This window comes from Oryx dammah, unplaced genomic scaffold (genome assembly GCF_014754425.2).
Source record: "Oryx dammah isolate SB20612 unplaced genomic scaffold, SCBI_Odam_1.1 HiC_scaffold_13, whole genome shotgun sequence".
Taxonomy (NCBI): domain Eukaryota; kingdom Metazoa; phylum Chordata; class Mammalia; order Artiodactyla; family Bovidae; genus Oryx; species Oryx dammah.
Window position 1 is genome coordinate 16,214,571 of NW_024070197.1, and position 14,953 is coordinate 16,229,523.

A 14,953-nucleotide genomic window follows, 5' to 3' on the forward strand; every position below is an offset into this window, starting at 1 on the left:
GGGGGCAGGTGAGGGGGCAGGTGAGGGGGCAGTGAGGGGGCAGGTGGGGGCCAGGTGAGGGGGCAGGTGAGGGGGCAGGTGAGGGGGCAGGTGAGGGGACAGGTGAGGGGGGGAGGGGAAGGGACAGAGGGAGGGGAAGCAGGGGCAGGTGAGAGACACAGTCCAGTGGTGGGCTGAGGGGAAGCGGTGGGAGAGGACTGGGGAGGGCAGGGAGAGAAGGAGGAGGTGAGAGGGCACCTGTGGAGCCAGGGCAGGTGAGGGCAGGTGGGCCTGACTCTCCCAACTCACCTGCAGGTGCTTCAGGTCCCGGGTCCTGGGGAACAGGTGGGCGCTGCAGTCCCAGTCCTTCTGCAAGAGCGAGTCTTCCTAGAGAGCAAGGGCAAGGTCGGGTCACAGCGGGAGGGACGGAGGGGGGACCCCAGGGAGACCGGAGGATGGCCAGCAACAGAGGAGGGGAGGTTCACTTCCCAAAGGATGGGGGAGGCTCATCCAGTGCGGGGAGTGGGGAGGTCAGCCCCGTGGAGTGGGGCAGACCCGCCTGCAGCCCAGGTAGTCTAGGCGCCCACAGGAGGGGGCTGGGGGCTCACCCACTGCAGGAGGGATGGGGAGACTCACAAAGGCATCCCTGGCCGTCTTGAAGGCCTGCAGCTCTTGAGGGGACAGAGACTTGAACTGGGCCATGTGGCAGCCCCCGGCAGGTGGGAGGGCCCTGGGGGCAGAGGGCACAGGAGCTGCTCCTGTCCTGCTCAGCGCCGCACTCATCAGCATCAGCACCAGCATCAGCACCAGCGTGCAGCCCGGGGCCATGTCTGGTTAAGGAAGGATAGAAAGGTGAGGGGAGGGAGGGCGTCAGGGTGTGAGGGCGCAGGCTCCAGGGAGGTGAGGGTCCCAGACAATGATGCGGGGGCTCACCCAGCTTCATTCCTGCTCTCTGGTCTCTGTCAGAATGGGGGATCAAGTGTCCACTCGGAGGCTGTTGCCTGGGATCTCAGTCTTGTCTGGCGTCTCTGACTTCAGCCTCCTCTTCTGGATCTCGGCTCGTTGCTCCGTTCGTGTCTCTGTACTTCCAGCTCCGTCTGGTCTGAGGTGTAACTGCTGCCTGAGCTCCATGGTGCAGCTTTTAGCCTGTGCAGCCGGGCAATCCCAGCTGATGTAGGAAAAGTGAAAACACAGGTAAAGGCTGACAGTGGCCACCAGGGGAGGCCCGGGCTGGGAAAGCCCAGAGCAGGGTGGAGCCAGTGAGCCAGGTGAGCTCACTGAAAGATAAAATGACATCAATTCATGCTCACCTCGAATGAGTAATGAAGTAATGAGTGAGTAATGAAGACAAAATCAGGACGGGGACAGCTTCAGCCCCACAAGGGGTGGAGGGGTTCTTCTGGAGGGACCAGGCCGATTTAAGACTGGGTGGGGAGGGGACAGAGGGCTTTTCTCTTTTGCAGCTGCCCCAGTGCAGGAAGAGGAAGGAAAAGGCACCTGTAGGAGGTGTTGCCATGAACAACCTGGACCTTCCAAGAGGGAGGCTGGAGAAGATCCAGGGGTGCTGCTGAGGGTGGGGAGAGGGGGTCAGAAAGGCAGAAACACTCTGTAACTAAGAGAGGAGACCAGCCCCTCCCCACCTGGTACTAACAGTGACAGAATAGGGGAGGGGTGGAGCCTGCACTAACCTGTTCTCTGATTGCCAGGCACAGGAATAGGAGGATCTACTATGAAATCGGGGTGTGACCAAGACTTCTGGGAAATCAACTGGGTTTGAGAAAAACGACTTCATTCATTCACTAAGTAATTACTCACCCCCTCCCTCACTTTGGGTCAGACCCTTTTAAGGCACAAGGAAGAGATCATTAAAAAAATAAAAGGCATAAAACAATCCTTCCTGAAGCTTTCTTTCTTTCTTTTCTTTTTTTTTTTACAAGAAAAAGGTACCAGAGAGTATGGGATGGGGGGATTAGGCATGTGGAATGTATTATGTTAGAAAACATCAGATAATGAAAATGAAAGAAATGAACCAGGGTTGAGAGCAGAGTGGAAGAGAAAGTTTGCATTAAATAAGGTAATGAAATGACACTTGAGGGCAGCCCTAAAGGAAGTGAGGGAGGCAGCTCTGTGGAGATCTGGGACGGAGCCTACTAAGAAAAGGAAACAGTCAGCGCAAAAGGAAAAGAGAGAACCTCCTCTTTTTGTGAGCCTGTCTATTTCTCTGCTGCAGTGTGGTCTTGAATACTCACGATAGCACCAAGTCATCCATGCTTTAATCTACATTTCCAATACAGAAGACAGGGAGTGGGGGTGGGGGACCCAGAGAGGTTAAGAAAGTTATTCATGGTCACCCAGCAAATAACCAGTGAGGGCAGGATATGAACTGAATTTTGTCTGAAACCAGAAAATAGCCACTGCACTCAGCATCCCCAGTGTGGTTAGATCTCCTGGACTTGGAGGGAGTTGGATTTTTCCAATAGAAGGTGTGGAGTCCTTTTGACTATTTCTCTTACCCCCTCTTTCCTTCATTCGTAATTCCAGGGAGAGGATGGACCAAAGTCTTCAGCTGGGAATATCTTTGAACACTAATGCATAATAATGTTTCCAAAGCAACAGCAGGGATATGCCCAAGGCACCTACCAGTGTTCTGGTCAGTTCTGTCAATTGCAGGAACCTTATATCACGGGAGGAGACATTGCTAAAAGGAATCCTGAAAATTGACAAAATACCTCAAAATTCTTAAGCATCATAGTGCTTCTCTTACCAAGGGAGTTCAGGGCAGTGGTTAAGAGCTTGGGAAGAAAGTGAAAGTGTCAGTGCAGTCACCTCCAACTCTTTTTGAACTCTTGAACTGCAGCTCGCCTGGCTCCTCTGTCCATGGGATTCTCCAGGCAACAATACTGGAGTGGGGTGCCATTTCCTCCTCCAATCTGGGTTTCTTCCTTGCAGGCAGATTCTTTACTCTCTCAGATACCAGGTAGGAGCTGGGAGCTGGAGTTAAAGATTCTGGGGTTCAAACCAGGCTCTGACCATCACTAGTTGTGTGACCTTGGGAAACAGGCCTTGTAGCTGTCCATAAAGATTGTCCATCCACAGGTTCAGACGTTTTTTATTTTTGCCCCACAGCGGGGTAAATAGGATCTTAATTCTCCAACCAGGGATCCATCTCAAGCCCCAGGCACTGGAAGCCCAGCATCTTAACCACTGGACTACCCAGGAAGTCCCTTGACAAATTTTTAAAGTCCAATTGTTTTGCATTTATATGTGTGATGATTTAATGGAGATCAATTATTACTGCCATTCGATGACTTCAGCTGGAAGTTTTAGACACATTATTTCAATGTATATTATTCACTGCAAGAGAACTGCAATAATGCCAGGACATGGATGAGAAAACTGAAGCTCAAAGAGAATTTGTCCAGAGACACGATTCTGAAAGTGGCAGGGACAGAACTGAAGCTCAAGTCACCTGATTTCCCTGTCTCAGCATTCTGTGCTCAACAGCCCTCCCCCCCTCACAAGGATCACAGCAGAAATAACCAATAAAATGCAAAAATATTTAATCATTGGCAATAAATTAACAACAGAAGACAGAATAGCAAATACACAGAAACTTCATCAATACAAAACACACAAGTTACGGAATTAAAAGAAAAACAAAACAAAACCTGCTTCTCAGAAGGACGTTTGGCCCCTTCACTACCCAGTCCCTCAGGGAATGAGGCCTCCCCGGGGGGAGCTCCCAGAGTCCCAGATTCATGGACTCTCAAGGCGACCACTGCAGGTTCAAAGCTGGGATTGGAACCTGTCATGGGACAGGGCTTCCTGTAACTACAGAAGTAGAACCCGGTCCATGGTCTGTGGTGGTGGTTAGCGACCAAGGCAGACGCGGACTCCAGTCTTTTCCTGGGCGGTTCTTAGGGCAACGCATCCCACCGGAATACCGCTGGTTCCCGGGGACTCGTCCTGGTCTTTGGGGAAAGGGCGCCTCAGGCACCAGCGCATACGGGGCGGAGGCTGAGAGACCCCCTGGTTCCGTGAGACCGCGGAGGAGGGCGGCGCCCGCAGCCAGGCGCTCTGAGCGCTCCGGGTCCAGACGGAGCGGCGGCGGCATCACACACAAGGCCCCGCGTGCGCCACCAGCCGCAGGTCCCACGCGAGCAGGCGCAGGAGGTGGAAGATGACGGCGGCTTCGTGGCACCGAGGCGAGTCCTGCAGCCCGGGAAGGAGGCAGGGCGGGGCTGAGTCAGGACTCTGCTTCCCGTGAGACAACCCCACTCCAGACCCTCAGGGCTGCAAGCCCGGCCCCCGCCCCGTCTCCACCTCCCGCGGTCCTCCGTGCGGTCCAGCCGCGCTCGCGCCGGCGCCACTCACAGCTCGGCGAGTCTTGGGACGCCTCCCGGGCCGCCGCGGGGACCTGCTCCAGGAGCCTGGCCGGGCCAGCTCGAGCTGGAGCGGGGAAGGAGGTCAGCGAAGGCGGTGGAGACCCGAGCCTCCCGTCCCCTCCCCGCTGACTCGGGCCCTCTCCCTTCCGGCCGCAGAGCAAAGCCGGGAGGATGCGATTCGTGTCCGTGCCCGTTTCCGGGCTCAGTGGGACAGCTTCGCAGTGCGGGTCGTGGCCCTGAGACCAGGGGCGCAGAGCGAGCCGGCAGCGGCGCGGGGCCAGGCCGCCGAGCACTCACGCAGGCCGCCACGTCCCGCCCCGCGGCCGCCAGCAGCTCCAGGGTCTGCCCGACGCCGGGGAAGAGCTCGGGGCTCGGCAGGCTGCTCAGCACGGCCCGGGCGTCGGCGAGGTCGCGGGCCAGCCGGCGGAGCATCGCACAGGACTGCGGGGACCGGGCTGGAGTTAGACGGGGCGGCGCCCGAGCCGCCCCCCACCACACACACAACCCCGCCCGCCTCGGGCCTCACCGACGGCCGGGGAGGGTTCCTCTTCGGGCGGACCGAGCAGTTTTGGGGCCCCCAGCTCAGCGTCTCTTCTTCCTGCGGGACAAGAACTGGGGTGACGCAGGGCCTCCTGGCCAGGGCCCCTGGAGCGCTGGGACGTCGAGGATGCCTGGACGTGGATCAGGACTGGTCGGGACGGTGATGTTTTTCTTGTCCCGAACCAGGCTGCGCTCTGATAAATGTGCGGAGCTGTAAAGCTCCCGCCTTCCGGTGTGGAGCCGGCGCCTCGACGTGAGCTAAGTCCGCCTGGAGGGGGCGCCCCTCTGTGACCCTCATCAAGGCCTTATGTGAGCCGACCACGGGACACCCGGGAAGACGTCAGAGTCACAGTTGTGGACCCTGAAATCAGAGGTGTGCCTGCTGGACGCTAGAACATGAGCGCCCCTCGGGCCAAAGACGTGTCTCTGAGCCTGGAGGGCCCAGGGCCGGAGGGTCCGTGGGGGGACCAGGGCCTCTGAGCATCACTCACATAGTGGTCCCTCAGTGCCTTGACAGCCAGCAGTGCCCGGGGGTCCAAGGAGCGATAATGTGAGAGGAGGCAGTGCCGGGCTCACCAAAACCCACAGCCCGAAGGCCGCTGCGGCTGCACCACTCTGCCCCGTCTCTACTCCTGCTGGAGGCGACAGATGTCAGGGAGCCCAAAGAGAAGGCCCTGAATCCAAGCCCCTGCCTCTGGTTAGACTGGCACAAGGATTGCCGCTCACTGCGTGGACGCTGATCACACCCAGGGGAAGAGGCAAGGGGGGGTCCTGACACCCCTCCTCCCCTCAGCCTCTCTCCCCTCACTCCTCACCTGCACTGTGGCTTGGGTGCCTGGCACTGCAGCAGGGCCTGTCTTCCACTGGCCTCTGAGTGGTGTCCAGAGTGGTGCCCACCTAGGTCGGCGGTGCCTGCACCCTCCATGGTGGTTTTTAAGTGTTTCAACTGGGACCAGTGAGCAACTGGGCTTCCCCGGTTCAGGGTAAGCTTTCCGAACGTCAGTGCTGGCCATTGATCGGCCCAGAGGGTTGTAGGCAGGGATGTGAGGACTTTAACCCACAATGGGGCAATGGCCAGCTATGATGCCACCCCAGCTGACTGCCAACATTTCCAGTCCCTTTCTGTATCCTTTCACTTTCATTACCCTGGGTGTTGTTTTCTCTTTTCTATAATGCCGATTAGCTCTTACACAGTTACAAGGCCCTGTTCCAAGGTATTGATATGTACTCATCTCACTCAGTGTTCCAAAAATGACACTGCAAGAGTTGTTCTATTATACCTCCAGTTTGCAGATGGGAAAACCGTGGCACAGTAAGACGAAGGAACTTCTCCAAGATACGCAGCTCATAATCGGCAGAGGCAGAATTTGAGCCTGTCCTCAAACCAGCTTCCAAACTTGATCTCTAAGCCATAACTACGCCCACCCCATATCTGATTGAGTGCCTCCTCTCTTTCCTCTTCTGTCCTCACTTCATTCTATTTCTCTTTCTTCCCTCTCTATTCGCCTCCCCTTTTGTCTCCACCTCTTTGGTCCTGTTTTTGTCTGTCAGTAACTTCATTTGTTTCTTATTCCTTTTTCTCACCGAGAAATGGAGTATTTCCTGCCATATCAATAGACAAGGGTGTCACAGCCATCAGTGACTCCGGCCCTCCAAAGGTGAATTTCTGAGCCCAGGAAGAAGAACAACATCCGGCAGCCATCAAGCTGTAACCACTCCCTAAGGTGAATGCTGGGGAACTCAGGATACTGGCCCCAGATAGCGGAGATGGATATGAAAGGAATGATTTCAGTGAGTCCAGACTCTTCCATCTTTGCACACAAGGAAAAGCGCTAAATTCCTTAACTTGTGGTATCTGATTTTCTTTAATTCACAAAAATACTTCTGACGTTCAGACTACCTACCCCTTGATGCAAATTTCAATGTAACCTGACTCCCTCCCCCTCCCATCTCCTCTGAGTAGTTCTCCCAGGACCACTTGAGATGCTGCCTCCTGGACTTAAGTCCTGAAAATTTCCACCAGATAAAACGTAACTCAACTTTTAGGCTGTGACTATTTTTTAGTCAACATCACAAACATTCAAGTGTCTCTGTGTGTCTCAGTCAGTCTCTGTTTAGGTTTAAAAATAAAATCTACTGGACTTCCCTGGTGGCTCAGTGGTAAAGAATCGCCTGCCAATGCAGGGAACATGGGTTCCATCCCTGGTCTGGGAAGATTCCACGTGCTGAGGGACAACAGAGCCCATGGACCGCAACTGCTGAGCCAGTGCTCCAGGGCCCTTGCTCTGCAACAAAAGAAACTATTGCAATGAGAAGCCTGCACGTCGTAACTAGAGAGCAGCCCTCACTCACTGCAACTGAAGAAGGCCTGCAACAAAAACCCAACAGAGCCAAAATAAAAATAAATAAAAGGGACTTCCCTGGTGGTCCAATGACTAATACTCCGGGCTCCCAATTCAGGGGGCCTGTGTTCGATCCCTGGTCAGGAAACTAGGTCTCACATGCCACAGCTAAGACCCTGGTGCAGCCAAATAAATAAATAAAAATATTAAATAAATAATAAAACCTACTACTTTTCCTGATAAAATTAGTAATGCAGGGCCATTGGATAATGCCTGAAAAATAGAGACATGCATAAGGGAGAAAAAAAAAATCGGTAAATTCACCACCCATCTCACCCTGTCTCACCTCACCCCAGCTCTGGAACAGTTTTTCCAATGTGTAGAAATGTTACATATATTGATTTGTGTGTGTATTTTCTGATTATCGAAGTAACACATTCGTTATAAAGATTCAGCCAATTAAAAAAACATACAACTTGGAGAGTTAAAAAAGTCTTTAATCTCACTTTCTGGAGGTAATCTTTTTAGTGGTTAGTTGCTAATCCTCCTTTTTTTTTTTTCTTTTTTCCTCTATGAACAGTTTCTGCCAAGTTGGAGCTTGTCTGTATACAGTTTGGTAGCCTGCTTTTTGTGTCTTACCATTATCTCTCATTTTTGTTCCCCCACATCTTTAATTATACTGTATCAGTGAGGTCCCCTGCAGGAAAGATGCCCTAATCAATTTAGGATAATTTGAAGTGGTTTAATACCAGGAGTATCTACCAAGGGATTGGATGGTAAAGGGAGCAGAGGAGGAGTAGTTCAAGGTCTTGGGGCCCAGCCGGCGTGGGTCTGTCATCCCTAAGCCTGAAGAAAGCGGATAGGGGAGGGAGGGGTTACCTGACCTGGGAGGAAGAGAGTCATAAACACAGGTGGAGGAAAGAGAAGTAACTACACTGACTGTATTCTACTTTCCCTCTCTCAGGCCCTATTCCTAGGTTCCCCATTGACTGCACTCAACAGAAGCCAAAGGCCAGCTTCTGGGGCCAGGAGGAGGCTAAACAAGTGGGAAGAATGAACTTGGAGGGACAGATGGAAGACAATTTGCATGTACCACTAGTAAGCCTTCCAATCTAATGGGATTATTGAATAACCAATCCCAAAGTCCTATTGGTGGGCATTGATATTGTTTCCAGTCTTGTTAAAATCATGCTTCTTAAGACTAGGGGAGAGAAAGGGAAAGACTTTTTCATTCTTTTAATGGTGTCTGTCATCTGAAATTTAAAATTTTTCTAATTCACCAATTTTTTCTTCTTCCATGTCTTGAGCTTTCAGTGTATACAAAAAATCATCACCACTATTCCCTAGATTTTCTCCTATACTACATTACAGGAGTTTTATAGCTCTGCACTTTACATTAGGTCTATGATATATTTTAAGTTAATTTTTGTGAAAATGTGCAAAGTCTGCATCTAGGTTTATTTATTTATATTTATTTTTGGCCACATCCTAAGGGATGCAGGATTTAGTTCCCGGACCAGGGACTGAAACTTCGCCCCCTGTAGTGGAAGCTCGGAGTCTAAACCACTGGGCCACCCGGGAATTCCCTATCCAGTTGTTTCAACACCATTTGTGGGAAGATTATCCTTTCTTTACTGAATTGCCTTTGGTCCTTCTCAAAAATCAATTAACTGCATCTGTGTGGGTCTATTCCTGGGCACTCTCTTCTGTTACATTGATTTATTTATCTTTTCACTAATAACAGAGTCTTGATTATTGTAGCTTTATAGTAAGTCTTAACGTGACAGTGTCAGTTCTCCAGCGTTATTCTTCTCCTTTAATACTGTGAAAGCTACTCTGGGTCTTTTGAATTTCTGTTTAACTTTCACTTTGTCAATATCCACAAATTAACTTGCTGGAACTTTGGATTGCATTGACTCTATAGATTAAGTTAGGAAGAACTGACATCTTGACAATATCGAATCTTCTTATCCGTATTCATAGAAGAGTTCTATTTTTAGATGTTCTTTTACTTCTCTCATCAGAGTTTTATAGTGTTTCTCATACAGATTTTGTTTACATTTTGTTAGATTTGTATTAATACTTAAGTATTTCATTTTGGGGGATGCTGAATGTAAATGGTATTTTTAATTTCAAATTCAAATTGTTCATTGAAAGCAATAGGCTTTTGTGTATTAACCTTATATTCTGCCACCTTGCTGTAATCGCTTATTGATTCAGAAATGTTTTTTTCCCCAGATACATGTTTTTAAAGACATAAAATTAAATACATAAGACTATTAAGAAAACTGATTATATTGAAACACAGTTACCAAAACATTAGAGTAACTTTGCAATAAGTGATACATATGCCTCTTTATTAATGATCTAAGTACAAGATAGAGCAATAGGTTTAACAACTACTATACTTTTGAGGTACTAATAGGAGTAAATGATATTGCAAGACATGTGCCATATCTGTAAAATGCTATGAAATATCTGTGCCTTCTTTTATGACAAAGTCACAACTTCTGCTAACATTATTGTAGCTTGTTGCTTACATTCATAAGGGAAAGAAATGCTAAATTTCAGTTAGAGGTTAGTGAAGAAGATGTAACTTTCTCCCATGCAAGTTCACCCTTCCCTGAATCCTACTGTAGGGGTGGTTCATGAACCCCAGGTTAAGCTGGACTTTAAATAGAATGAAGTAGATCTATGTGTATTGACATGGAAAAATCTTCAAGACATAGAGTGAAAAAAGGAAATTGTTGAGAACAATGCACACGTTGTGACACTCCTTGTGTTTAGAAATACTCATACATGCAAAAGCAATTCACTGGGGGAAAAGAGCCCTTTCAAAAACAATGCTGGGCTTCCTTAGTGGCTTAGTGGTGAAGAACCTGCCTGCCAGTGCAGGAGACACCTGGTTCAATCCCTGGTCTGGGAAGATTCCACATGACCCAAGCCAACTAAGCCTGTGCACAATTATTAAGCCTGTGCTCTGGAGCCCAGGAACTGCAACTATTGAAGCCCCCACTGAAGCACCCTAGAGCCCCTGCTCCGCAGCAAGAGAAGCCACCACTATAAGAAGCTCATGAACTGAAATGAAGAGTAGATCTCACTTGCTGCAACTACAGAAAGTCCGTGAAGTAATGAAGACCAGACCCAGCTAAGAATAAGTAAATTAATTAACTAAAAAAACAATGCTGGAGTAATTGGACATCCATAGGCCAAACAATGAACGTTGATCTAAAACTCACATGAAAATAAAAATTAACTCAATATGGAGCACTGACTAAAATGTAAAACATAAAGTTATAGAAGTTAGGAAGATTTAGGAAAACCATCTTCAAAGTCTAGAGGTGGGATTAATCCATAAAAGGAAAATTGATCAACTGAACTTGATCAAAAATTTTTGCTCTGTGAAAGACCATGTAAAGAAGACAGGACTTCTCTCGTGGTACAGTGGATAAGAATCCACCTGCCAATCCAGGGGACATGGGTTCGATCCTGGATCTGGGGAGATCCCACATGCCTGGGATCAGCTAAGCCTGTGCTCCACAACTCCTGAGCCCATGCTCTAGATCCAGGGAGCCACAACTACTGAGCCCAAGTGCTGCAGCTCCTAAAGCCCGTGTGCCTAGGGCCTGTGCTCCACAACAAGCCACGCAGTGAGAAGCAACCAGAGAGAGCAACCAGAGAGAGCCCTCGTGAAGCAGTGAAGACCAGCACAACCAAAAATAATTAATTAATGAGAAAAGATAGAGGAGCTGAAGACTGGGAGAAAATACCTGCAAACCACCCATCTGATGAAGGACTAGTATCTTGAATAGATAAAGAACTCTCAAAACTCAACAGTAGAAAAATTAAACAATCCATTTGGGAAATGGGCAAAAGACATTAAGAGACATTTCACTAAAGAGTGAAAGTTGGGAAATAAGTATATGAAAAGATGTTGGACATTATTAGCTATTCAGTTCAGTTCAGTTCAGTCGTTCAGTCATGTCTGACTCTTTGCGACCCCATGAATTGCAGCATGCCAGGCCTCTCTGTCTATCACCACCTCTCAGAGTTCACTCAAACTCATGTCATTAGAGAGATGCAAATTAAAACCACAATGAGATACCATTATATGGCTATCAGAATGCCTAAAAAAATAGTGATAACATCAAATGCTAGTGAGGATACAGGAAATTGATCACTCATTGCTGGTATAAATGCAAAATGGTACAGCACCTCTGGAAAACAGGGTTGGTCATTTCTTAAAAAACTAAACATGCAGGGCTTCCCTGGTGGTTCAGTGGTAAAGAATCTGTCTCCCAATGCAGGAGACATGGGTTTCCTGGCCTGGGAAGATCCTACATACTGTGGAGCAACTAAGCCTGTTAGTTGGTAATTGGTAAAGGACTACATATCATTTAATAGAGTGTTATTAAATGATATTTATTCATTTACTAATTATAAAACTATTGTTCATTTGCTGTTGAAAATTGGAATTGCAGACATGTTTTTCTCAACCATTGTTAACAATAATTATAGCTGATACATGATGAGCACGTCCTGAATGAAGAATCCCATGGACAGAGGAACCAGGCGGACTACAGTCCATGGAGTCACAGTCAGACATGATTGAAGCAACTTAACATGCACACACACGAAATAATACTCTAGGGAAGACAGAATTTTTCTAAGACCCAGATGAGGAAAAAGGCCGAAAAACAGAAGGGAGGGATATTTGTGCAAGGAAAGAGAAAGAAAAAGACAGGGAGAGAAGACAGGTTGTAATGACAAAAGAGTGTGATGGAAGAGCAAGCATTAGAAACCCTAGTGTGAGCTCCTGGAGGGCAGGCACTTGTATTGGTTCCTCTGCCAAGCTTGCCGCTTCCAACTGAAGGCAATGGTGTGTTTTCAGTTCATCACTAGAGAGCAAAAGAAAGATCAACACACAGAAAATAGAGTCCAGAAAGCAAACAGTAGCAATTGGCTCAGGAGCAGGGTCAGGTAGAGTCATCGCTGGCACTGACCCAAGGTGGGTAAAGTCCACATACACTGGCCACTGGCCAGCAGTGACGTTCAGAAAGCTTACCCTGCACCGGGGAAGCCCAGTTGCTCACCAGTTGAAACACTTAAAAGCCACCATGGAGGGTGCAGGCGCTGCCGACCTAGGTGGGCACCACTCTGGACACCACTCAGAGGCCAGTGGAAGACAGGCCCTGCTGCAGTGCCAAGCACCCAAGCCACAGTGCAGGTGAGGAGTGAGGGGAGAGAGGCTGAGGGGAGGAGGGGTGGCAGGACCCCCCCTTGCCTCTTCCCCTGGGTGTGATCAGCGTCCACGCAGTGAGCGGCAATCCTTGTGCCAGTCTAACCAGAGGCAGGGGCTTGGATTCAGGGCCTTCTCTTTGGGCTCCCTGACATCTGTCGCCTCCAGCAGGAGTAGAGACGGGGCAGAGTGGTGCAGCCGCAGCGGCCTTCGGGCTGTGGGTTTTGGTGAGCCCGGCACTGCCTCCTCTCACATTATCGCTCCTTGGACCCCCGGGCACTGCTGGCTGTCAAGGCACTGAGGGACCACTATGTGAGTGATGCTCAGAGGCCCTGGTCCCCCCACGGACCCTCCGGCCCTGGGCCCTCCAGGCTCAGAGACACGTCTTTGGCCCGAGGGGCGCTCATGTTCTAGCGTCCAGCAGGCACACCTCTGATTTCAGGGTCCACAACTGTGACTCTGACGTCTTCCCGGGTGTCCCGTGGTCGGCTCACATAAGGCCTTGATGAGGGTCACAGAGGGGCGCCCCCTCCAGGCGGACTTAGCTCACGTCGAGGCGCCGGCTCCACACCGGAAGGCGGGAGCTTTACAGCTCCGCACATTTATCAGAGCGCAGCCTGGTTCGGGACAAGAAAAACATCACCGTCCCGACCAGTCCTGATCCACGTCCAGGCATCCTCGACGTCCCAGCGCTCCAGGGGCCCTGGCCAGGAGGCCCTGCGTCACCCCAGTTCTTGTCCCGCAGGAAGAAGAGACGCTGAGCTGGGGGCCCCAAAACTGCTCGGTCCGCCCGAAGAGGAACCCTCCCCGGCCGTCGGTGAGGCCCGAGGCGGGCGGGGTTGTGTGTGTGGTGGGGGGCGGCTCGGGCGCCGCCCCGTCTAACTCCAGCCCGGTCCCCGCAGTCCTGTGCGATGCTCCGCCGGCTGGCCCGCGACCTCGCCGACGCCCGGGCCGTGCTGAGCAGCCTGCCGAGCCCCGAGCTCTTCCCCGGCGTCGGGCAGACCCTGGAGCTGCTGGCGGCCGCGGGGCGGGACGTGGCGGCCTGCGTGAGTGCTCGGCGGCCTGGCCCCGCGCCGCTGCCGGCTCGCTCTGCGCCCCTGGTCTCAGGGCCACGACCCGCACTGCGAAGCTGTCCCACTGAGCCCGGAAACGGGCACGGACACGAATCGCATCCTCCCGGCTTTGCTCTGCGGCCGGAAGGGAGAGGGCCCGAGTCAGCGGGGAGGGGACGGGAGGCTCGGGTCTCCACCGCCTTCGCTGACCTCCTTCCCCGCTCCAGCTCGAGCTGGCCCGGCCAGGCTCCTGGAGCAGGTCCCCGCGGCGGCCCGGGAGGCGTCCCAAGACTCGCCGAGCTGTGAGTGGCGCCGGCGCGAGCGCGGCTGGACCGCACGGAGGACCGCGGGAGGTGGAGACGGGGCGGGGGCCGGGCTTGCAGCCCTGAGGGTCTGGAGTGGGGTTGTCTCACGGGAAGCAGAGTCCTGACTCAGCCCCGCCCTGCCTCCTTCCCGGGCTGCAGGACTCGCCTCGGTGCCACGAAGCCGCCGTCATCTTCCACCTCCTGCGCCTGCTCGCGTGGGACCTGCGGCTGGTGGCGCACGCGGGGCCTTGTGTGTGATGCCGCCGCCGCTCCGTCTGGACCCGGAGCGCTCAGAGCGCCTGGCTGCGGGCGCCGCCCTCCTCCGCGGTCTCACGGAACCAGGGGGTCTCTCAGCCTCCGCCCCGTATGCGCTGGTGCCTGAGGCGCCCTTTCCCCAAAGACCAGGACGAGTCCCCGGGAACCAGCGGTATTCCGGTGGGATGCGTTGCCCTAAGAACCGCCCAGGAAAAGACTGGAGTCCGCGTCTGCCTTGGTCGCTAACCACCACCACAGACCATGGACCGGGTTCTACTTCTGTAGTTACAGGAAGCCCTGTCCCATGACAGGTTCCAATCCCAGCTTTGAACCTGCAGTGGTCGCCTTGAGAGTCCATGAATCTGGGACTCTGGGAGCTCCCCGCGGGGAGGCCTCATTCCCTGAGGGACTGGATAGTGAAGGGGCCAAACGTCCTGAGAAGCATTTTTTTTTTCTTTTAATTCTGTAACTTGTGTGTTTCGTATTAATGAAGTTTCTGTATATGTTTGCTATTCTGTCTTCTGTTGTCAATTTGTTGCCAATTATTAAATTTTTTTTTTTTTGCATTTCTGTTGGTTGTTTCTCCTGTGATCCTTGTGAGCTGTTGATCACAGAATGCTGAGACAGGGAAAGCAGGTGACTTGAGTTTCGGTTCTGTCCCTGCACAGAAGTGTCTGTTCCACACACATTTCATAGCTGTGTGTCTGCACAAATTGCTTCTCTTTGAGCCTCAGTTTTTTCATCTATGCCATGACATTGTTACACTTCCATTGCAGTGGGTAATATACATTGAGATAATGTTTCTGAAGCTTCCAGCTGAAGTCACAGAATGGCCTTAATAACTGGTCTCCATTAA

At 51.5% G+C, this 14,953-nt stretch overlaps 3 protein-coding genes across 3 annotated transcripts in view; 1 reads left to right on the forward strand and 2 right to left on the reverse strand.

The window, feature by feature from the left end:
• Positions 1-807, reverse strand: part of LOC120872455 (interferon lambda-3-like) — a 1,494-nt gene extending 687 nt beyond the window's left edge. The window contains exons 1-2 of the mRNA XM_040252834.1: positions 616-807; positions 289-366 (exon numbers count right to left, since the gene is read on the reverse strand). Of these exons, the coding sequence (XP_040108768.1) occupies positions 289-366; positions 616-807 (270 nt within the window). The remainder of the gene's footprint in view (positions 1-288; positions 367-615) is intronic.
• Positions 808-4,092: 3,285 nt separating this feature from the next.
• On the reverse strand, positions 4,093-5,829 carry LOC120873282 (interferon lambda-4-like). Its single transcript, XM_040254094.1, has 6 exons — positions 5,802-5,829; positions 5,396-5,475; positions 4,891-4,962; positions 4,662-4,805; positions 4,354-4,428; positions 4,093-4,191 (listed from the first exon to the last, which is right to left on the reverse strand). Exons 1-6 carry the CDS (start codon positions 5,827-5,829, stop codon positions 4,093-4,095), a joined length of 498 nt encoding a protein of 165 aa, XP_040110028.1.
• A 6,534-nt stretch (positions 5,830-12,363) lies between these two features.
• Positions 12,364-14,100, forward strand: LOC120873283 (interferon lambda-4-like). The gene is made up of 6 exons (XM_040254095.1): positions 12,364-12,391; positions 12,718-12,797; positions 13,231-13,302; positions 13,388-13,531; positions 13,765-13,839; positions 14,002-14,100. Exons 1-6 carry the CDS (start codon positions 12,364-12,366, stop codon positions 14,098-14,100), a joined length of 498 nt encoding a protein of 165 aa, XP_040110029.1.
• Positions 14,101-14,953: the final 853 nt, after the last annotated feature.